This window comes from Schistocerca gregaria, chromosome 1 (genome assembly GCF_023897955.1).
Source record: "Schistocerca gregaria isolate iqSchGreg1 chromosome 1, iqSchGreg1.2, whole genome shotgun sequence".
Lineage (NCBI taxonomy): Eukaryota > Metazoa > Arthropoda > Insecta > Orthoptera > Acrididae > Schistocerca > Schistocerca gregaria.
Window position 1 is genome coordinate 549,187,982 of NC_064920.1, and position 25,653 is coordinate 549,213,634.

General features: G+C 41.2%; 1 protein-coding gene across 3 annotated transcripts in view; it reads right to left on the reverse strand.

Annotated features, from left to right (window-relative positions):
- Positions 1-25,653, reverse strand: part of LOC126356011 (cyclin-G-associated kinase) — a 250,440-nt gene that overhangs the window by 49,287 nt on the left and 175,500 nt on the right. For all 3 annotated transcript variants that reach the window (XM_050006662.1, XM_050006670.1, XM_050006677.1), the window contains 3 exons: positions 21,008-21,239; positions 4,836-4,975; positions 3,210-3,366 (listed from right to left, as the gene is read on the reverse strand). In XM_050006662.1, the coding sequence (XP_049862619.1) occupies positions 3,210-3,366; positions 4,836-4,975; positions 21,008-21,239 (529 nt within the window). The remainder of the gene's footprint in view (positions 1-3,209; positions 3,367-4,835; positions 4,976-21,007; positions 21,240-25,653) is intronic.

Consider the following 25,653-nt stretch of genomic DNA (forward strand, 5'->3'; position numbering starts at 1 on the left):
AGCTCACATTTTCTCTTTGGAAGGCCTTCCCTCTACTCTCAATACTGATAATGGTCCACAATTTGCCTCTTCCGATTTTGCGGATTTTTGTGCCCGTCACAGCATCATGCATGTCACGGCCCCTCCGTTCCATCCACAGTCAAACAGTGAGGCTGAACCTGCACATTTAAGGCTCAGATGGGGAAACTCCTGACTTCTTCTGCTGATGATGTGCTTCTCCAATTTCTGGCTTCTTACCGTTTCACCCCCAGGGGCGGCCACAGCCCAGCTGAGCTCTTACATGGCTGACAGCCCTGCATGCTACTTCATCTTCTGCGGCCGTCCACCTCACGGCCGCGGGTGCCTTCGCTTGGCCAGTTCACTGCCGACGACCTCGTAAGGGTATGGGGATATGGCAGGTGGCCAAAATGGAGTCCTGGTCGCATCTTACGACACTGTGGCCAACGCCTGTATGAAATGCAGATGGACACGGGTGTTGCAGTGCGTCATTTAGACCAGGATCAGCCTTGTGTGCCGGCAACGCCTGTTCTGGATGCCACTACACCATCTTCGGCTCTACCTGACGCTCGGGATACTGGAATCTCTCGTTACTCACAACGCAGTCCTCTCACCATCATATCGGTGCCAGCACAAGAACTGATGCCACCAGGAGACATGCCCATGCAGAAACCAGATGGAGCAACTCTACTTGCCGCCTCCTCCTACAGACGCGGACACATCGCCCATGTCTCCTGTTATAACAACCGGACTTACCGCAACGGGCAGATTGGTGCATGGAGCCCCAGCAGATTTGACCCCCACGTCTCCTGTCATCTCGATCTGTTATCATCAGGGACACTTCCGTCCATACGGGAAGCCACCTCCTCGAGACTTTACGGCCAGTCAAACAACACCTATGGATGTAAGCAATCTACAGGCCACCTCCACCAAGACCTGGGCAAAAACTTCAAAGGGGGGAAAAGTGTTGTGACTTGCCGATCTTTCAAAGTGCCACCGTGCAGTTACGCGCGTCCTCTACATGTGGCGCTCTCTGCCAGCCAGCCAGTGGCCGCTGTCTGCCAGCCATGCAGCAGCAGCGCCACCTAAGCGTCCAGCCAGCCAGTGGCCGCTAGACTTGGACTCAGTTATGATTTGACTGTTAAAGTGTACACACGTCTTTGTGTGTGACTTTCATGTATTGCTTCTTCCTTGAAATATATTTGTTCAACTTGAATCTATAACAATATTAGAAAATGCTGAACTATAAATACTGGCATGGGTCTCATCCTCTGGAATCTACCTTCCACACCGTAAGCTATTTTTATCTTTTAAATTTCACTTATAAACATTGTGATCTATGCAGATACCAGAAAACCCAGAACATACTCTTCAATGGAAGTATACCATGAAGACTTTTTTTAACAATTCTATTGGTATCTTGTGACCTAAAACACTGAAAATCTGTCTTTAATTATGAGTTTTAGGTACTCCAAGCAGAATGCAATATACCTGCAGGCTACCTTTTTGGAGCAGCTGGGACTGATGTGTCAACCCAGACAGCACACAGCTGTCTCGACATGATCAATTTGGTGGCCTTATAAACAACAGTAAAAGCCCTATAGCACTACGGCTCATGAAGAAGGTGGGCAAGGTAAGGCCTGGAATGGAACCTGCATCAATGCTACCAGGTTCTATACATGAGTAAATACAACATTTGTCTGAAGTCTGATGACAGTCAGAAGAATGTGGAGATACCAATGCACATCTTGGGTATGCAGTTCCATGCGTGGAAATCTGATGTCTCTCATTATTGAGAATAATTTTTGAGGCATTTGCAGTATCCGAACAAGGTCCTCCAACCTACTGTCCTGGCCTACAATCAACATCTATTGTTTGCCGTTGAAGACAACCCTGCATGAGCACATTATAACTACCTCACGAACACCACCTCCAATAGACAGGTATCTGCTACTATTAAACTGATAGATTATGCTTGGAATCAACTGGAACTTGCAGTGTTTCTTCACAGAAACTCTCCTCACACAACGGACAGCTTCAGAATGGAACTGACTTGTATAGTAATGCCTCGACTACCTTCTGGATAGCTTGCAATAAGTGTGCAATGAGGGCAGAGCAACACATTACTCAAAAGTTACCCAGCAGCAGATTTTGATTTCACAGATGTGTACTTCTGAACAGACTGCTTTCTTTTGGGTCTCACAGTAGAGTCATTTTTACTTTAACAAGACTTGTTATTCCATTATCTGGTCCCCTTAAAACTCAACTCCTTCACAAGTACACAAGTGATGCACTACTGAACAGTGTACGTTAATAAAGACTGAGGTCCTAGTCACATCACGGTGGGTTAATATGCATACCCCAATGCAAAAATTTCAACCGTTTTCACAAATTTCTTTTACTACACTTTTCTCAAGGCACCAGTAGTATCTTCACCTACAGCTTTTCTTCATCTTTCATGTTATTTTATTAATGTACCAGTTACTTTTGAGCTTATGTTGGTATATTTTCTGCTGATCTTGACTTTAATGAGCTTTTTCTCTCCCTAAAACACTGTCTTTGTCACCATTTATTCTCTCAGCCCTTTTGCTATTTTGATTGTTTTGTACCATTATTGAAGTTTTGGTAATTTCTGTTCCCCACCAACACATTCAGCCTTCTTGTATTATATATCACATTTAACTTGTCATTATTTCTTGCCCTACTCTTTTCACCTAGCTAAAAACAGTCTTTAAATATTGCAATACTGTCCTGCCACTTCTTCAGACATTCCTTTCTTAATACACTACACTCGTGATGTTTTATTTCACATTTATTTCACAGTGATGATATATCCCATACACCAATCAATAACTTTCTCTTTTTAAGTTCCTCTAAAATACTTAACAGCCTCAGTTTGCAATATCTGTAAGGCACTGTTAATTGTGAACTATTTCTTGCAGCTTCTGCCTCTTTAATCATGATTTGAATAACTTTTCCTTACAGCATATTCCTTTCACCCCCTCCAACACCCTTCCACCTCTGTCTCTCTCTTGACAAAATGGCTGCTTTCTGAGTTTCCACTTCTGAACACTATAGTATTGTCTTCTGTAACTAACAAACTTTCTTCTAGCTTTCAGCACCTACTACAGTGATAGATATGGTTAATGAAACTACTCTACAAAAGTCTTTAATGAAATTAAATGAGGTGAAAAAAGTTTTTGTGGACTTACCGGCATCTGCCGATTTTGCATTGACAGTGTCAAAGTGTGAACGGCTATAGTCTGCTTTCATTGCCTCGCTTGGTGACTTTGGCTGGTGATGAGGAGTACCGACAGGTGTGTGACCTGGCATGGGTGATGTGCTTCCTGGGGGCATACCCTGTGTCCCCTAAAGAGACAGAACATGAAATCCTTTACTCCACTTTCTCTAACACCAATATTTTAAATGACTGTAACACACAAAATATGCCATGAAGATTCGAAACAAGCCACAGACAATTTTTTACACTGTACAGCCCTTTTTATACAAATACAGCAACTACATGTTTCTTATAATTATCATGTAATATTTGTATAACTAAAAAACTAAAACTCAAATAGTTTATTTTCTGGTAACACTTGGTTACTTCATTCCTACAGTAAACACACAATAATCAGGAATACTCACTGAGAAGCAAATAAGTAATGTAGTGAATGTATGGATAAGCCGAGAAAGTTTGCAGAACAAACACATGCCACAATAAAATCAAATAATGGAAACAATATGATTTGATAAAGGGAATACAAATTATAAGCAAATACAATAATTCTAAGAGTTCTGAAAAAATACTTTTCAATGAACTACAAGAAGCTGCTCAACTAAGTCCATATCTTTATGGTGATTAGCATGACATTGTTGTTTTTATAATAATAATAATAATAAACTTTAAACTATGAATAACAATGGAAATTTCTGGATGGAGAAACATGTAAAATAAGAGAAAGGCAACCACTCACTTATAGCGGATCAATGTATGGAGCACAGTAACACTTAACAGAAAACAGCTCGTATGTGTTACTGTGTTCAACGCATTGATCTGTTACAGGTCAGTGACTGCCTTTCTCTTAAACCATTAAAGGTTTTGTACAGATTTTTCTTTAGTTGTTACACAATGAGCTCATATGCACCAGATCATGAGCAACAAAAGGAGGCATGGCTTAGTGCAGAGACTGAAGGTGGGGTTGCTTAGAGGTAGGAAACAAGTTGGAGTGAGCCAGGCAGCACTTTCAGTGAGGTGGAAAAAGTTACACTGTAGTGCTGGTTTTCTTCTAAGGGGTGTTACCAGTTCTTGACCACACAACATTTCAGCTGACAGTTTGGACAAAGAAAAGTACTGCATTAAATGAAAACTCTTTAACTTAAGTTCTATAATAGCTATAGAAAAATCTACACACTCCAAACTAAGTGCATTATCTAGTCAAATCTCACGAACCTTTCATACAGTCTGTACAATAAAAACTTTGTAAGTCACAACTGTTTTAGTAATGAACAGTTGAGGAAAAACACATTACTTCACTAAATGCACTATGCTAAGAGGTCATGCAATGTGCCAAATGGAAAGTACCCTTGCACATCATCCCATGCACAATATAAAAGATTAAGGCAAGCATTAGAACAGAGATAAGCCTGTCACAGTTATTACAAATGCTATCAAATACATCACCTCCTTTATTTGGCAACTACAACAGTCTTATATCTGTGTTTTTTGATGTAGTAATTTATTTTGATTTTGGCCACACTTTACTTCTACAATGGAAACATGGTTTAACCCCCTAACCAACACACAAGTCAGCATAATGTTAACAATTTTTACAAACCTGTGCTGCCCAACTTGCTGGCCTATGTTGTGGTGAAGAAAAGACATTTGTAGGACTACCAGCTCTAGGCGTGCCATTCATTGGTGTAGTGGGTTTGGAACTACCAGCCCATCCTGCACCAAGACCAGCTCCAAGGTTGCCTGCAGAAATGGACAACTTTCAGTTTGACAAGAATTACAATACCAATGTAGGGCACATGCTTATTAAAAATAAATAGCAGCAAATAATGGAAATCAGGATGGAATGTAACAATATTATGAAAAGGAAAGTTGCTACTCACCATATAGTAGAGATGCTGAGTCACAGATAGGCATAACAAAAAGACTGTCACAATATAAGCTTTTGGCCATCAAGGCCTTTGTCGAAAATAGACGACACAGACGCACGCACGTGCGCACATGCAAATGCAACTTACACACACATGACTGCAGCCTCTGGCACCTGAAGCCACACTACGAACAACAGCAGCAGTGCATGTTGGGAGTGGCAACTGGGTGGGGGTAAGGAGGAGGCTGGGACAGGGAGGGGTAGGGATAGAAAGGTAGAGGGGTGGGGGACAGTGAAGGGCTTCTGGGGAGTGTGCAAGGACAAGGTGGAGAGAGGGTAGGACAGCTAGGTGCAGTTGGGAGGTTAGAGAGAGGGCAGGGAAGAGGTGGGGGTGGGGGAGGGGGGAAGTAAAAAGACTGGATGCATTGGTGAAATGATGGCTGTAAAGTGCTGGAATGGGAACATGGAAGGGGCTGGATGGGTGAGAAAAATGACTAATGAAGGTTTAGGCCAGGAGGGTTACCAGAATGTAGAATATATTGCAAAGGAAAGTTCCCATCTGCGCAATTCAGAAAAGCTAGTGTTGGTGGGAAGGATCTATACTGACTGTGCCATATGGATCCTTCCTACCAACACCAGCTTTTCTGAATTGCACAAGTGAGAACTCTCCCTGCAACATATCCTACATTCCTGTAACCTTCCTAGTCTCAAAATTAGTCAGTCATTTTTCTCACCTTTCCAGCCCTTTTCCTGTCCCCATTCCAGCACTATACAGCCCTCATGCCACCAATGCTCCCACCTCTCCCCTGCCCCCCCCCCCCCCCCCCCCCTCCCGTCTAACCAGATTACACCCAGATGTCCTACCCTCTTTCCACCTCGTCCTTGCGCACTCCCCAGCAGCACCTCACTGTCCCCCACCTTAACCTGCAATTCCCACCCCTCCCAACCCCAGCCACTCCCATCATGCACTGCTGCTGTAGCTCAAAGTGTGGTTTCAACTGCCAAAGGTTGCAGTCGTGTGTGCGAGTTGCATTTGTGTGTGTGTGTGTGTGTGTGTGTGTGTGTGTGTGTGTGTGTGTGTGTGTGTGTGTCACATATTTTCGATAAAGGCCTTGATGGGCAAAAACTTATACTGTGAAAGTCTTTCAGTTATGCCTATCTGCAACTCAGCATCTCCGTTATATGGTGAGTAGCAACTTTTCTTTTCATAATATTGTTACAATAGCAATACATAATTACTTTCACAGGCTGCAGCTTCCAGTACACTAATGGATACAAACAAAAATAATGATTGAATTCCCAGTTTTTGGTATCAAAGATTACTTCTTCAGGGCAGAAAAGAGAAAATATTTGAGAAAATGAAATGGGCAGCAACCAATAAGAATCCAAGTTAAAAGGGACCCTATCTTTGTAACTTCCCTTACCTCTTTTTTATCCTGGAGAGGAAATTTATGGTTCTGAAAGCTAGAAACAATGTATTTATTTTTGTGTGTATCAGCTGTATTGGGAATTGCCCCTCCTGAAGATAAGACTTGCTGGTCCATCTTTCACTCTGTGAATTTAGTAAGTCAATAAATGGAATTTTACCTTTTATACATTTTAACAATAAATTTGGCATTTATCTACAAGGTGTTCCATTTATCTGATGACCATGCGCACAGTGCAGTAGATGTGCAGCAGCGAGTGCTCCGTTGCCTGGCAAATCAAATGTCGTGTTGCCTAGCTACTATCATAGTACTAAATTTAAAATACATGTAAATAAAATTTGTACACACCTATGTCATGCATGGAGATGCTGGAACTGCTTGCCATTGTTTTCCATGTATTTCTGACATCTACTCAAGAAATTATTCATCATATGATGTAATTCTCCCTGAGAAATTTAATTATATCTAAAAACAAAGATGTAAATAAAATAGAAAGAAACTTCCACATGGGAAACATATATTAAAAACAAAGATTCCAAGACTTACCAAGCGGGAAAGCGCCGGCAGACAGGCACAATGAACAAAACACACAAACACACACACAGAATTACTGGCTTTCGCAACCGATGGTTGCTTTTTCAGGAAGGAGAAGGAAAGACGAAAGGATGTGGGTTTTAAGGGAGAGGGTAAGGAGTCATTCCAATCCCGGGAGCGGAAAGACTTCCCTTAGGGAGAAAAAAAGGACAGGTGTACACTCGCGCGCGCGCACACACACACACACACACACACACACACACACACACACACACACACACACACACACACACACATATCCATCCGCACATACACAGACACAAGCAGACATATTTAAAGGCAAAGAGTAAGGGCAGAGATGTCAGTCGAGGCGGAAGTACAGAGGCAAAGAAGTTGAAAGACAGGTGAGGTATAAGTGGTGGCCACTTGAAATTAGCGGAGGTTGAGGCCTGGCGGATATCGAGAAGAGAGGATATACTGAAAGGCGAGTTCCCATCCCCGGAGTTCGGATAGGTTGGTGTTGGTGGGAAGTATCCAGATAACTCTGACGGTGTAACACTGTGCCAAGATGTGCTGGCCGTGCACCAAGGCATGTTTAGCCACAGGGTGATCCTCATTACCAACAAAGACTGTCTGGGAACTCGCCCTTCAGTATATCCTCTCTTCTCGATATCCGCCAGGCCTCAACCTCCGCTAATTTCAAGTTTCCGCCACTCATACCTCACCTGTCTTTCAACAACTTCTTTGCCTATGTACTTCCACCTCGACTGACATCTCTGCTCTTACTCTTTGCCTTTAAATATGTCTGCTTGTGTCTGTGTATGTGCAGATAGGTGTGTTTGCGTGTGTGTGTGTGTGTGTGTGTGTGTGTGTGTGTGTGTGTGTGTGTGTGTGTGCGTGCGCGTACACCTGTCCTTTTTTTCCCCCCTAAGGGAAGTCTTTCCGCTCCCGGCATTGGAATGACTCCTTACCCTCTCCCTTAAAACCCACATCCTTTCGTCTTTCCCTCTCCTTCCTGAAGAAGCAACCATCGGTTGCGAAAGCTAGTAATTCTGTGTGTGTGTTTGTGTGTTTTGTTCATTGCGCCTGTCTGCCGGCCCTTTCCCGCTTGGTAAGTCTTGGAATCGTTGTTCTTAATATATTTTTCCCATGTGGAAGTTTCTTTCTATTTTATTTACATCTTTGTTTTTAGATATAATTAAATTTCTCAGGGAGAATTACATCATATGATGAATAACACACACAAACAAACACATACATACACACTTTGTTTGCGTGTCTATCGACCTGCCAGCAGTTTCATTTGGTAAGTCACATAATCTTTGTTTTTATAATAGAAAGAAACTTCCACATGGGAAAAATATATTAAAAACAAAGATTCCAAGACTTACCAAGCGGGAAAGCGCCGGCAGACAGGCACATGAACAAAACACACACACAGAATTACTAGCTTTCGCAACCGATGGTTGCTTCATCAGGAAGGAGAGGGAAAGACGAAAGGATGTGGGTTTTAAGGGAGAGGGTAAGGAGTCATTCCAATCCCGGGAGCGGAAAGACTTCCCTTAGGGGAAAAAAAAGGACATGTGTACACTCGCGCACACACACACACACACGCACACACACACACACACAAACACACACACACAAACACACACACACATATATCCATCCGCACATACACAGACACAAGCAGACATATTTAAAGGCCTTTAAATATGTCTGCTTGTGTGTGTGTATGTGCGGATGGATATATGTGTGTGTGTGTGTGTGTGTGTGTGTGTGTGTGTGTGTGTGCGCGCGCGCGCGCGAGCGCGCGCGCGCGAGAGTGTACACCTGTCTTTTTTCCCCTAAGGGAAGTCTTTCCGCTCCCGGGATTGGAATGACTCCTTACCCTCTCCCTTAAAACCCACATCCTTTCGTCTTTCCCTCTCCTTCCTGAAGAAGCAACCATCGGTTGCGAAAGCTAGTAATTCTGTGTGTGTGTTTGTGTGTTTTGTTCATGTGCCTGTCTGCCGGCCCTTTCCCGCTTGGTAAGTCTTGGAATCTTTGTTTTTAATCTTTGTTTTTAGATATATTTTTCCCCACGTGGAATGTTTCCCTCTATTTTATACATATCATTAATGAGAAATTTAATTAATTAATTTGTGGATATTATCTTTGAGTTCCTGTAATATTTGCACATTTGTTGCGTGCACTTTACCCTTTAGTGCTACTCACAAAAAGAAATCATGCAAGGTTAAGCTGGGACTTCAAGTGGGCCACATATTGTTACTAACGAATGTCGTGGAAGACATTGTGAATAGCATGGAAACAAACAGTGGCCATATGAGCCCATCCTGAATCCTGTTGAGGAAACATTAAGCTTCATTCTTTTCCACTCAATTCATTAAAAAAATGGTTGCAAAATGTTTTGCACAAATCTTTCACTGTTAACTGTGTCTTAAAAAAAAAAATAAAAAAATAATAATAAATAAATAAATATTCGGCATGTTATTCTGTCACTGCTAACTAAACACCACATACTTATTTTCTGATCGTAAAAGGGTTTTTCATGAAAAAGAATAGTTCTATGGGTGCTCCAATGTTGACATTTATGGGAACTAACATACCCTGGTAAAAGGAACCAATCCTCACCTGAGCAAAGAATGAGGTAAGGATCCATTTCACTGCCGTGCACTTGTTTCAAAACCCATTTGTAAGGTCTAAACCTGTGTGCGGTATCACCAGGTTGAAGTTCTTGCGTTACTGTTACTTTATAGGGTCTTTGCCCAAGTAATTTGGCAGCTCTTTGTACAAAAAATTACCATTTGCTGTGAAAGACATCAATAGACTCTTTAGGGAAACCTTCCAGGTGTTACGTAATATCATCAGGTGAGATTCTGAGAGCACTGTAGATTTTCATTTACGCTTCTCATTAACACTTCCCATTTCACGAAATTTAGTCACTAATTTGTGATTTGCACCATGACTCAGAAATTGAACAACTGGAAACTTTTGTTCAAACAATCTTTGGACGATACGAGTGGACTCCGTACACACAAACACAAATTGTAAATAAACACTCTTTGTGGAATGGGATGATTTGGTCTTTCCACTGTTACACTCATGATGTTTGTTTCACTATTCGAATGTCACAGGCCATGAAGGCACATAGTGTGGCATTAAATGGGAGATGCAGGACCCATTCTACCAGTCTGCATGGCTACGGTGGCCAGCAAACACAATTCCACAAGTGCAGTCATCAGATAAATGAAACACCCTGTCCAATGAATAGCACAAAACTGCAAAACTGGCATATATCTTGGCATTCAGAATGTACATTAAAATTTGTTTGGCCACATTCATGTAATATAGTCATCAGCTAGATGTTGACTTACTGCAGAGATTTTGAGGAATTACTTTTGACAACCAAACCTAAAATTTAAAACTCATTGTTGTCTCAGCAAGCATGTTACAAAAGAATGGCATCATTTAAGATTTGTTATGGTAATAATATGCACCAAAATCCGTACTGCTAGAAGAAAAGAGTGTTTCTCTGAAGGCAACTACAACAAAGAATGAGTTATTTTCTGAGGACATCAGGATTCTAGTTTAAAGACAATACAATAATCCGGTATTTTCCACTGTTAGCATCTATGGTCTCTCACATAAATTTAGTGTTGCACTGTGTGAACATACCAAAAACGTACTTCTAACTCAGTTACTGTCATTAAAATATTCAACATAAAAGAGTTTCAGGACTTTTAACACAGATATCTGGTTTTCTGAGTTGCAGAGGCAAATCACACATCACGACAACAGTACATTAAACAGTTGTTGGAAGTAGCTTTACTGTGGCAAATCTCACACGGTGGTTTGGTAGGGGTGCAGGAAGTTTTTTTTATGCCATTTGCAACCTCATGGAAAAAGCTTTACTTAACAAATGTGCAGCTCTAAGGACACGCCAGAAACCTTGTCTCGAGTGACACCTGTTAGTTACAACTTGGGGGGAAGGACTATACTGTTTCCCTAAACAGCCTCTTGAAAGGATAGTAATCTTCCTGATTGAAAAATGTAGGGTGTACAAAAACATGTCAGGAAATTAAGAAAGTTATTCTTGACATCAAAGTGTTACAAAAAGCTCATGTAAACATGTTTATGAAATTCCTTCATTAAGAATGTTTGAAAGGAGTTCCCTATAGCAACTCTTGGCTGTGTAATTTATCTCAAATGAGCACTTTCTTGTTTAGAGTTGATCATGGCATTTGTTATGTCTTCTCCGATTGCCATTTGTTCTGTTTTATAACAACTTCCATCACAACTGTATCTGCAAAGACAAGTATGTTCTATATGTATGGCTTAGCTGATGGGAATGTGGATACAGCACATCAACTTTATGCTGAGTGTTACCATGGGAGGAATTTATCTAGTGCAAGAATATTTGTACTGCATCAATGCTTCCAAGATACAAGCTCATTTGGGAAAAATTTGCAGCTTGTGGGAGACCACATGATGTATGAATGCCTGAGATCGAAGAATGGGTTCTTTGTCCTGTGGATGAAACTCGTCAACTAGTACAAGGTGAACTGCTACAGGCAAGTTGTTATAATCACATGGTAATCTGGAACATTCTGCATGAAACTCATGTGTACACTTATCACCTTCAATGGGTGCAGAGATTAGATGAGGAAGACTTTTAGCCAAGAATAAATTTCTTGTAAATGTTTGTTAGGACAATGCACAGTGTTTCTGCAGTTCTTAGTATGTATCTTATTCACTGATGAGGCTGGCTTTCCACATGAGGGGGATCTTCATTTATCAAACAGTCACGTCTGGGCTTATGAAAATCCTCGTTAAGCATGACAAGACAAACGTCAACTGAGGTTCAGCCTCAACATATTTGGTGGAACCATTCACAATCATTTCACTGACCCCCACTCTGTTCCACAACATCTTACTGGAAAAATGTATTAACAGTTTCTCAGAGACGAGTTGATTCATTTACTTGGCAGTGTACCTCTAGACATCATCCAACAAATGTGGCTTATGCATAATGGTGCTCCACCTCACTTTACATGGGCAGTTCACCAGTATCTGAATAGTAAGTTTCACAACAGGTGCATTGCTTGAGGGAGATCCATTGAATGTCCTGCCTGATTGCCAGATTTGAATCCAAGGGATTTTATCCTTTGGGGACATTTAAAATCCTTGGTGTATTCAACTCCCTTACCAAATGTCAATGTGCTGAGGGACTGTATCCGAAATGATTTTCAGTAAATATGGAACAACACAACGAATTTTCCACAATGTACGACAAAGTACAGAATGGAGGCTCAGGGGATGGATGGAAGCAGAAGGTGGTCACTTTGAGCATTTTTTTTAGAAATTTAAGTGTGTTTTGTAAATGTATCATTTTTATGACATGAATAATAAATCCTTTCATCCTTTCCTAACAAAGGCTTTTTGGGCCCTTGCTCTTATGAAATTTTTGTAATGCTAAAATCATGAAAATCACCAGCTGGTGATCTACTGCAGACACATTACGAACCACAGTACAAGCAGTTGTGTATCCTGTTGCTAAATACTCTTCTCCTGTTTGGAGTAGAAGTAGCCATTTCAACAAAATAGGCAACAATCTAAGTGACACAAAGAGTATCATAACAGAAACTCTTAAATCGACCTCAGTACCATTGCTGTCAGTAGACATCAATACAGCCTCTCCAAATGTCTGACAATGACAAGCAATAAGACATGAATGAGCGAAAACACTAAAGATTCAGAGTGTTAACAATTCATGAAATACTAAATAGTTTACCATATATGCAACTGAAATCTGGAGAACCAATCTGGGTAAACAATGGCCAACTCACGCCAGAAAGCCACGATCTACGAGAAGCATGGAAAATAGGTAAAAATAGATCTGAACATCTAATTCCTACGAGCGAACCAATCAAGAAAAACGTGGGGCTCCGTCAACCATGCCAAAAATGGCCACACTATGATCAAAGTGGCACTACATAAATGGGGAATGATTGATGATTAATGTGATAGTGGAACAATGTCCGCCCCAGCTCAGTGGTCAGTGCGACAGAATGTCAATCCTCAGGGCCCGGGTTTGATTCCTGGTTGGGTTGGAGATATTCTCTACTCGGGGACTGGGTGTTGTGTTGTCCTAATCATCATCATTTCATTCCCATTGATGAGCAAGTTGCTGAAGTGGCGTCAAATTGAAAGACTTGCACCTGCCGAACGGTCTACCCGACGGGAGGCCCTAGTCACACGACATTTAAAAAAAAAAAAAAAAAAGTGGAATATTGGAATAAGTATTGACCCACATTCTGCACAGCTATTCACAAAGAAAATATATGGGACCCTGACAGACAGATGCAACACCTGCAGCAATCAATTGGCTGGAGTCTTTGGATACACAAATTTGATGAGAAATCTCACCTTCTTCCAGCTACTGCCAGTTCTCCAATATCCTTGGTGTATTAAACTTCTGTACCCAATGTTGGTGTGCTGAGGAAGTGTATCTAAAACAAATTTGACCAAATATGGAGCACACCAGAAGTTTTCCACAATGTACGACAAAGTATGGAATGCAGGCTCATGGCTTTTACTGTTTCACGTTATTTTATCCTACCATCTATAAATTTAAAGTATGTACTTGTAAAATATAAATTTTTACATCTGCATCTACATGATTACTCTGCAATTCACACTTAAGTGCCTGGCAGAGGGTTCATCGAATCATTTTCATACTACTTATCTACCATTCCACTTTTGAATGGCGCATGGGAAATAGGAACACCTAAATCTTTTTGTTCGAGCTCCAGTTTCTCTTATTTTATTATGATGATCATTTCTCCCTACGTAGGTGGGTGTCAACAAAATATTTACACGTTCAGAAGAGAATGTTGGTGATTGAAATTTCGTAAATTGCTGCAAGGAAAACCGCCTTTGTTTCAGTGACTGCCACCCCAAGTCATGTATCATATTAGTGACACACTCACCCCTATTGCACGATAACACGAAACGAGCTGCCCTCCTTTGCACTTTTTCGATGTCCTCCGTCAATGCTACCTGGTAAGCATCCCATATTGCACAGCAATATTTCAGCAGAGGACGGACAAGTGTAATGTAGGCTGTCTCTTTAGTGGGTTTGTCGCATCTTCTAAGTGTTCTGCCAACAAAATGCAGTCTTTGTTTCATCTTCTCTACAATATTGTCTATGTGGTCTTTCCAATTTAAGTTGATCGTAATTGTAATTCCTGGGTATTTAGTTGAACTGACAGCCCTTAGATTTGTGCGATTTTATCATATACTCAAAATTTATCTGATTTCTTTTAGTAGCCATGTAGATGACCTCAAACTTTTCTTTGTTTAGTGTGAATTGCCACTTTTGGCACCATAAAGAAATTCTCTCTAGATAATTTTGTAATTGGAATTGATTGTCTGATGATTCTACTAGACGGTAAATTACAGCGTATGTCAAACACTTAATCAATAAATTTTTTGATGTCAAGAATAAATCCGTAAGGTTTCTGACTTTTTTTCATACACCAAGTATACTATAATGCTTTTGCCGTATCTAATGAAGACCAAGACTGGAGATTTGTAGATCCATTAATGTCACTTAAGGCTTTTTAATGAGTAATCAGAACCAAACTGTGTATAAACTACAAGGAGCCTGATGGCATAGACATTACACATCTAACTATGCCCAAAGTGATAGTATTCCTATTTCATGTAAAAGGGTGGATGTATTGGGGGAGTTAACAAGCTTAACTACACTCCTGGAAATGGAAAAAAGAACACATTGACACCGGTGTGTCAGACCCACCATACTTGCTCCGGACACTGCAAGAGGGCTGTACAAGCAATGATCACACGCACGGCACAGCGGACACACCAGGAACCACCGCCGAATGGCGCTACCTGTGCAGCATTTGTGCACCGCCGCCGTCAGTGTCAGCCAGTTTGCCGTGGCATACGGAGCTCCATCGCAGTCTTTAACACTGGTAGCATGCTGCGACAGCGTGGACGTGAACTGTATGTGCAGTTGACGGACTTTGAGCGAGAGCGTACAGTGGGCATGCGGGAGGCCGGGTGGACGTACCGCCGAATTGCTCAACACGTGGGGCGTGAGGTCTCCACAGTACATCGATGTTGTCGCCAGTGGTCGGCGGAAGGTGCACGTGCCCGTCGACCTGGGACCGGACCGCAGCGATGCACGGATGCACGCCAAGACCGTAGGATCCTACGCAGTGCCGTAGGGGACCGCACCGCCACTTCCCAGCAAATTAGGGACACTGTTGCTTCTGGGGTATCGGCGAGGACCATTCGCAACCATCTCCATGAAGCTGGGCTATGGTCCTGCACACCGTTAGGCCGTCTTCCGCTCACGCCCCAACATCGTGCAGCCCGCCTCCAGTGGTGTCACGACAGGCGTGAATGGATGGACGAATGGAGATGTATCGTCTTCAGCGATGAGAGTCGCTTCTGCCTTGGTGCCAATGATGGTCGTATGCGTGTTTGGCGCCGTGCAGGTGAGCGCCACAATCAGGACTGCATACGACCGAGGCACACAGGGCCAACACCCGGCATCATGGTGTGGGGAGCGATCTCCTACACTGGCCGTACACCTCTGGTGATCGTCAAGGGGACACTGAATAGTGCACGGTACATCCAAACCGTCATCGAACCCATCGTTCTACCATTCCTAGACCGGCAAGGGAACTTGCTGTTCCAACAGGACAATGCACGTCCGCATGTATCCCGTGCCACCCAACGTGCTCTAGAAGGTGTAAGTCAACTACCCTGGCCAGCAAGATATCCGGATCTGTCCCCCATTGAGCATGTTTGGCACTGGATGAAGCGTCGTCTCACGCGGTCTGCACGTCCAGCACGAACGCTGGTCCAACTGAGGCGCCAGGTGGAAATGGCATGGCAAGCCGTTCCACAGGACTACATCCAGCATCTCTACGATCGTCTCCATGGGAGAATAGCAGCCTGCATTGCTGCGAAAGGTGGATATACACTGTACTAGTGCCGACATTGTGCATGCTCTGTTGCCTGTGTCTATGTGCCTGTGGTTCTGTCAGTGTGATCATGTGATGTATCTGACCCCAGGAATGTGTCAATAAAGTTTCCCCTTCCTGGGACAATGAATTCACGGTGTTCTTATTTCCATTTCCAGGAGTGTATATTAATGGTACCACCAACGCTTATCTCTCACCACGAAACATGTAGCAGGATGAGAAGAAAAATCCTCAGCCTATCTGTGAAAGAACAGTTTTTAGATAAAAATGAACTCTTTTCCACATAGCCCTCTTTTAGGTGGATGTGCTTTATCCAGTTACCCACTGAGTAAACTCTACTAGTTACCAACTGAGTAAACTCTATCCCTGAAGTGTTATTCTGGAAGGGCTGCCAACACTCATCCACAGCAACTAAAGCTCTTCATTAGATCTTGAAAATTTTCCAGACACAAATTTTTTTTCCAAAGAAAGTGAGTTTCATAAGCTGAGGGACTATGCTCTAATTCTTGTTTAGATGCACACCCATTGCTCAGCATCTCCACCGTGTGTTAAATGGTTAACTTTACTCATTACAATTTTGGCAGTTAAAATGGGCCATTGTGCTGTGTTCCTTCTGTGGAAATGTTTTATGGCTGCATGTGATGGAGCAACCTCACTGGCATAGTCTGTTCACAAGGTAGCTACTGCTGGCAATCAAGACAACCTCAGCTTGAAAATATCATTTCAGTTGGTTAGCCATTTGACTGTCTTTACCATATATTGTCTCTTCCTTTTGAAGCTAAGTGGCTATCTAGTAAGCACACAAGCCACCTCAAATTGTGTATGTCTACTACAGTAAGTTTTGTGCCCTGCCACTGCCAATTTATTATGTTGTCTGAACTGTACAGAACTCGTGCTCTTTTAGCCACATTCAGATAAATTACCTTGTCACTCTGACGTAGACTAATGTATGTTCATAGCTGATCTCAAACTTCCAGCATTTGCAGTACAGTCAAACCTCGATATATCAAAGACAGGTCTATATCAAATTTTTTCTTCATTCCCTTCCCTTGGAAGCCCAAAACCTTGTTATTTCGAAGAAAGCCCAGCATTACTTCAAAGTTTTTGGAAGGCTCTATATATCTAAGTTCAGTGAACAAAAACTCTTTATATCGAAGTCCCCTCTATACAATGAAGTATTTCATAGGGTACCTCTGTATATCGAAGTGCATGCAAATAGGGGAATCCCAGTCCCTCTCCACCCTGTATTGAGGCATCAATGAGATCTGCATGCAGGTGCAATTTTATGCAGTTTTTGCTTTGGTTGCGTGTGAGCTGTAAGTGTCAGCCTGTAAGTGTCAACCATGGGCTGTAAGCAGAAATGTCTGATAATCTCTGGGGGAAAAAAAAAGGTTAATTGCCGAAGTGAAAGCAGGAGAGAAGAAAAAGAAAGACATAGCTGCAAAGTTTGGGATTCCGGCAAGCACACTGTCAACAATCAAGAATGAAGACAACGTGATTATCATAGATGAAGGGACAAATCAGAAACAACAATGAAAGGCTGAGTTTTCAGATTCACAAGAGTGTTAAGTGCAGTGGTTCTGACAACAGAGAAACAATAATGTGAATGTTAGTGAACTTATTTTGAAAGTAAAGGCAGATTATTTTGCAGCAGCGTTGGTATACGATGCGTTCCGTGTGAGTAATGGGTTGTTTGAAAATTTCAGGAAAAGACATGGGATTGTTTTCAAAAAGTGGGTAGGCAAAGTGTCAGTGTGGATAACAAAATTTGTTATGAGTAAAAGTTAGAATTGCAGAAGATCCTTCAAGACTGTAAACAGGATGATGCTTTTAGCACAGATGAACTTCGACTTTTTTACAAATGTATTCCAAACAAAACTAAAACTTTCTGAGGAGAATAATGTATTGGGGCAAGCTATGCAAAGATCATGTTGCCATTCTATTAGCAGCAAATACGGCCAGCACTAAAAACTCAAGCCACTTATAATTGAAAAATCTAAGGAAAGGTGATGTTTTTCCAGGTGTCAGTCATTCCCTGTGAAATACACCATGAAAAATAAAGCACAGATGACATCAAAAGTGTTTTTCAACTGGTTAAAGGATTTTGGTAGGAAAATGACTTGTGAAAATCAAAATATTCTGTCTTTGTGGACAACTGCAGGGCACAAAATGCTATTCCTCCATTAAAATCCGTGACAGTACAATTTTTACCACCTAACACTACATCGAAATTGCAGCCCTTAGATCAAGGAATAATCGAGAATGTCAAAGAGAACTATAGATACGAAGTGGTCCGAATGGCAGTCTGTAATACTGAAGAATACAACCCTACAACAATCAACTTTTCAGATGCTAAATGAGAATACTGGATAAAGCGTGGATAAATGTGAAGGAGAAAATGATCGTCAGTTGTTTCCGAACATGTGGATTTTGATGACAGATGAAATGAGCAACTGGTGAATCTAATGTGTATTTAAACACGTAAAATCTCAGTTTGATTCTGACACCGGTTATGTCAGCATCCTCGAGTCTGAATGGGTGAAAGCGGTGACGTACTTTAACACCGCTTACATTCGTTTTGAAGATTTCACGGATGTGAACCATTATGTCACAGTAGCAGGATCACTCACATCTACATCTACATCTACATACATACTCCGCAATCCACCATATGGTGCGTGGCAGAGGGTACCTCATACCGCAACTAGCATCTTCTCTCCCTGTTCCACTCCCAAACAGAACGAGCGAAAAATGACTGCCTATATGCCTCTGTACGAGCTCTAATCTCTCTTATCTTATCTTTGTGGTCTTTCCGCGAAATATAAGTTGGCTGGTTCTCTAAATTTCCTCAGTAGCAATTCACGAAATGAACGCCTCCTTTCCTCCAGAGACTCTCACCCGAGTTCCTGAAGCATTTCCGTAACACTTGCATGATGATCAAACCTACCAGTAGCAAATCTAGCAGCCCACCTCTGAATTGCTTCTATGTCCTCCCTCAATCTGACCTGACAAGGATCCCAAACGCTCAAGCAGTACTCAAGAGTAGGTCGTATTAGTGTTTTATAAGCGGCCGCCTTTACAGATGAACCACATCTTGCCAAAATTCTACCAATGAACCGAAGACGACTATCCGCCTTCCCCACAACTGCCATTACATGCTTGTCCCACTACATATTGCTCTGCAATGCTACACCCAAATATTTAATTGACGTCACTGTGTCAAGCACTACACTACTAACAGAGTATTCAAACACTAAGGGATTCTTTTTCCTATTCATCTGCATTAATTTACATTTATCTGTATTTAGAGTTAGGTGCCATTCTTTACACCAATCACAAATCCTGTGCAAGTCATCTTGTATCCTCCTACAGTCACTCAACGACGACATCTTCCCGTACACCACAGCATCATTATCAGCAAACAGCCGCACATTGCTATCCATTCTATCCAAAAGATCATTTATGTAGATAGAAAACAACAGCGGACCTACCACACTTCCCTGGGGCACTCAAGATGATACCCTCACCTCCGATGAACACTCACCATCGAGGACAATGTACTGGGTTCTACAGAAGCTGAGACTGTTGACTCCGTGAACACAGGGAATGAAAAAGGCAGCAACAATAATGAAGAGAAAGAGGGGAAAGTGGAGGTCAAAGAAGCAGCGCCAGTGATGGTCAGGCAAGCCAAAGTAGCTTTCGACACAATCAGAGCATATTTGGAGAAGTATGAGCAGACAGACAGACAATGAAACTGACTGACGATGGATCAAAAGTTTAAAGCAAGCAAAAATTACAGATTACTTTCAAAACCAAAGATTTGTGCAAAATTTTATGTACATACTGGTATCCTTTTACTGAATTTAATTTTTTTATAATGAAAGTATTTTATTTTAAACTTACAATTTTTTCTATTTCAGAAGAAATAAAACAATATGCATAACAATCTATTTTGATTTCTTTTTTATATTACCAAAACTAAACATAGGTCTGTATCACAAACAAATGCGAGGAAAATCACAGTATAGTAACAAAAAAAAATTGTGTTTTTTTTTAAATTCCTCATTATAATGAACCCTCGATATATCGAATGAATTTTACGTACTCTAAGAGGTTCGATATATCAAAGTCTGACTGTGTATTGATGACACCTAGGTGGATCCCAAGATGTTTACTGTTAATATATTTAATGTCAAGAAGATTTTCCACATAACCAGTGAATCCATGGCTGTGCAGTAGCAGAATGTGTGTACAGTTGTCCATCTTTCCGTCTCTTTTGCTCTAATAGAGAATAATTTGTTACTGTCTATTTGCTGTAACCAGCAGCTCTGAAGGTGGTGCACAAGTTCTAGGGTCCCTACTTTATGTTGTGCGCATTGTAGATTCAAGTAGCCCTCAGGGCTAGCATATGTCATTTCAAATTCTTATGCATTGAGTGGTGGGATAAAGAATGCTTATATCTATTGGTGTTGGTGGGCTTCCAGCAGACTGTGTGTCCAAGTATACTGTCTTGTGGCCGGTACAATTCTAGCTTGAGAAATGACAGCAATCTGGTGTTTTTTTTTTTTTTGCCCACATGCTTGGAAATGCAAAGGTCACAAAAGCCTACAAAGTGTATCAGTTACTGATGATTGCACAGCTTTCATTGTTGATACTTCAATAGTGATGTGACTACATACATTTCCGTAAATGATGGGAAAATCATTTGAATACGCTACAGACAGTATTTCAAAGATCAGACATTTGCATTCAGTTTTACAGAATAGTAGCAGATTATTCAGTGCCTTAGTGTTAATTCGTAGCTACAAAAGAATGTAGCAATGGGTACACTACCTACAAGACTACCTACAGCTGTTACAAGCTGTCCTAAATTTACAACAATGGCAAAGTTATTTAAAATTATGCACAGAGGTATTTCAGTTACCCAAATCCGCGAAAGGATCCCGAGCCTTGCTCTCAAGATTCGGTGTGCTGGCATTTCTTGGTATACTGGGTGATGTTGGCATTAAGCCTGGACCTAATGGCTGTGATCCTTGGCCAATACCGTATGTGGGAGCACTCTGGAAGTTATCCCAACTTCCTAGAAGATTAGGTGCTGTTGGGCGAGGTGTCACTCCAGGAACAGGGACATTAGGGATGTTACCCACACTATCTCCCTGAAATAAACAAAGTGTAGCAATGATAAAGAGTCATATATACAACTGGAAAGCAGTTTATAAAAATCTTTTAGAATGAGCACATTACTGCATGTGTGAAAAATAAGGTGCTGCAGCTGCAAGACCAATTCTTACTCTAAAAAAGAAGGCACAGTGAATAATGGAAATGACACTTGTATGAAAATAGTATATCGCCAACCGTGATCTCGACAGTTGGTGTTGCTACTGAACACTCATGAAATACTGGTACTTCAAAGATAGTAATTTCTATATAGACAATACAATGTTTAGAAATTATTTATAAATGTAGCTAAAAATAAATAAAGGACAAAACAATAGCACTGGGAGAGAGGGGTAGGGGGAGGGGGAAGGAGGCTAAGGAACAAGTGAGGGGGATGGTGTGCAGATGGCCAGAGCATCGGTTACATCTATCCTGAAATACCTGTTACCAGGTTTAAGTCAAGTTACAACTGGATCATAAAGTTTAAATCATCATAGAGGTTCACAAGTTTTCTCAGACTCAAATCAATATTTATTTCTCTTCCACGGAAAATAAGTCACTACCTAAAACCATTTTGTATTTCTGTAAATTTAGCTGTGGTGTCACCTATCTCCATTCTTTGATGTACAAGATGCCCTGAAACTTATTTGAATAACTTCAACTTCTGGTCAAACATCTTGAACCTTGGAGTCATTCTTCAAATTATTTACATCATCAGTTAAGTAGTTTAGATTAATACATTATGTCCCAATTTTGTTTTGTTTTGGTCTTTCAATATTAATTTCAGAAAAAAAACACTCAAATGGGATTGCTGATAGTTAAAGCAAGTAAGACAGTAGCTGTGTGCAAGTATGTTCAATTAATCTGTTGTCTTTAGTTCAGTTGGGCACACTAGTGAGTATGCCAGAAATAGACACCATGTGACTTTGTTGAGTAAGTTTTTGTCTGAGTAAGGTAATCATCAAAAATTGATAATGAAGTTGAAGTGCAAAGATAACTGAACACATTATTTCATATTGTACCACCAATAAAAAACAAGATTGCAAAAAATAAAATAAAATAATAGCATTAAGAGGTAAATGGTATATGTATACTGTGGGAAAAGGACAATTCAGCAGGAAGAAAACTAACGCAGATGAAGAAAGTGTGGAGGTAGGATTGCAGCCTTTCACAAGTTTACTGAAGAAAAGAAATTCCTATTGTAAGCTTTGAGAGTCTGAAACAAGCTGGTTAACACAAGCAAACACCTTACATAAAACAGTTCTCTCATGTATTCTGTTGTCAATACAATGCACCTCTGTGGAGCTAGAAGCAGTCATGTCAACCAAGATTATTGTTTAGCTAGTTGACACAAAGAGAACTGTTACCTGCAAGCTGTCTTATGTAACATAGAATCACTACCTCAACACAAGAGGTAGTGGGCTGAGAAAGGAGAATGATGTGCAACAAATCATTTCCTAGAAACTCTCCAATCAACAAAATTCTCTCTGACCTTCCACAAACCAGACTTACATTTATAAAGGAGCAATGAAATGAAAAATGAGACAGATGGGGGAAAAAGTAAGTAAATTATTTATTATTGCAAAAGTGATTGTGACAACTGCTGACTGTGAGAGAAAATGGTCAATGTCTTCAAGCAAAAATGTTTGCTGTAGCCTACGGAACCACAATTGTACCCAGGCATGTACTACTTTGTCTAAAGCAAATCAATGGCCACCAACGTGTTAATGCTGTTTTATTGAAAACGGACATTTTGTGTCAGTGGCATGAACAAAATACGGGTTGATTTTCGGGGTGGGGGTGGGAGGGGGGGGGGAGGCGCTAGTTACTACTGATAAATCTTCTCATGTACACAAATAGTGCTGTTAACAGTTTTGAACAGACAGGTTCATCTCCAGATGGCTATTTACATCTAGATACATATGTATTGATGTTTAGACAGCTTTTCGATTACAGTAGAGCATCAATTATCCGAACGTCTGTCAACCGAACGACCGCTTAACCGAACTCTGTACTCACTCGCACCTGTTATTCTCCCACCCTACCGTCCATCATCCCCCTCACTCCAAAACCAAGTTTCCCACAGTAGTCGCCGCACTGGGCCACCGCTGCCGTGTTTCAGCAAAATTTTGGACACAGAAGAAAATTCACAAGGTATGATTGAAAATGACGAATGATATGTCCGAAATTCTCGGTATGCTAAAAGAAGTAGATCGCCATGAATGTGATGAAGAAGACGTTCATGAATGGATGAATATCGGTGATGCAGATCCAGGACACTAAATCATGCAGGACAGCAAGATTGTAAACATCGTCACTGATGAAGATGACGTCGCCAGCATTTCATTAATTAGTGCTCCAGAAAGTGAAGATGAAAGTATACCAACAGCTTCTGAGACGTTCACTTGTTTAGATACTGCCTTGTGATGGTTTGAAGCCCAAGATGAAAGTGACCAGTTTCAGATATCTGTAATGAAAAAAGTATGTGACTTAGCTGCCCATAAGCGTGTAGTCTTGCTTAGACAGACCAAAATAAAGGTTTTTTTTTTTTTAAACGTTAATTTTGTATACTGTGTGTATTGTTCATGCAAAATGCGTATGTAATATGTAATTTTTTTTGTTTAACAAACTGTGCCACATACTATATATTCCTACTGAAGTTGCCTTTGTATGTTATTTTGTAATACTAAAAAGAGATGCCTGTTTTTATGAATAAATTTGCTGTACAGTACTTCTTTTTGGCATATAAACATGAACAGTTCGATTATCCAAACAAACCAGTTTTCCGAACACCCATGTCCCCCAATTACTTTGGATAATCGATGCTCTACTGTATTTATTCCCCTGGGATGTTGGTACTACTGAAATACTGAAAATCCTGCGACTTTTGTTGCAAAGTTGTTTGCACGGCTGACCGAGTTTCCTCCAGACTCAGTATGTGGTGGGAGACACTTCAACCTCTATCACCCTGCCCAGCCCTGAAAGTAATTAAAAATATCATAGCTAAGAGTAAAACCTTTTTCTCAGAGAAAACAAAGATCCATTTCAGCTATCCATATGTTGTCTTGTGATATCAGAGACAAAGAATCTGTGGAGGCAAAGAATCTGCAAGACTGTGACTGACATGGAGACTCGGAGGGGGGGGGGAGACACTTCGCCATGATGTGAGATACTGACTAAGCCAACACAACCATAGTGCGGGCATGCTTCAATACATAGGATGAAATTTCAGGTTAATCTGGTATGACCAACGTGGAGTGCCATGTAGCACTAATTTCCTTGCTACTGTACAGTTTATTAGAGGGGGCAATGCCTTACCAGATGATGTTTCATCTCCCAGTGAGGAGAGGTCTTATTTGCACCTGCAAATCTGAATCCTAGGATCATCAAAGTGAACATTCTGTGAGCAATCGCTTCTCTAACCAAACCATCAGCCAATTTATTCCCTGAGATACCCAAATGAATTGTTTCTTGTCTGTAAAAAGAATTTTATAAGTTAGCTGATTATGAAATTGTTGAATGATAATTGAATACATAAGCAAGATGTGAACTGCCTTAACTGAAGAAGTAGGATCTCTACCTCGGCAAGGACACTGTTTATGAGACTAGTCGGGAAGGTGCCAGGCCAGTCTTACTCCACAATGATGGACTGAGTCCAATAATTTCAAAGCTGAAGGTACCACTGAGCCATAAACCTGTCAAACATAGTTTAATCAGTATGAGACCAGACTCTGGTAAACTGGAGTAGAGAAGTGCAATAATCATACCAAGAGGTGTGGACAAGGAAGCTTATATCATTAGGCTTTCACATACAGCTAGTCTTTAGTTGACAAATACAGAGCATCTGTGTCAGCTTTTCAACAAAGTGGAGTGCCAAAAATCACGACTCTGCAAAAACATCCCAGTGCTGGGTAGCTAAGAGTTCTGGGTCTGGATGGACAATGGTATGACTACACAAACGCATTATTTGCGTTTTTGTGAGAGAGAACTGGAAGCCATGGAAGGCCGTTCAGATGGCGCCTTGCAGCTGGTGTTCAGCCAATGCTACAGATTGAAAGTTGTCAACATATGGCATGAGGCTGACCACTGGTGCATTGGAGGCCACTAGCCCATTGATGGTGGTGAAGAGTATGACACATAGCTCACCACACATCCAAGGGAATGGCAATTGTTATGGCTCAGTCTTGAGCGATGTATGAACTAACACCAAAGAACTGGTGGGATATAAATTGAGGACTAAAATCAATAAGAGCCTCAAAAGCCTGTCAGAGTAAATAATGTTATGATGGTGCCAAGTGGTGTCATATTCCTTATGTACGTCAGAAAATACTGCAAGGAGATGGTGGCATTAAAAAAAAAAAAAAATGCATGTAGTATTGCCAATTCCTACCTAACGAAATGGCCAATTTTGGA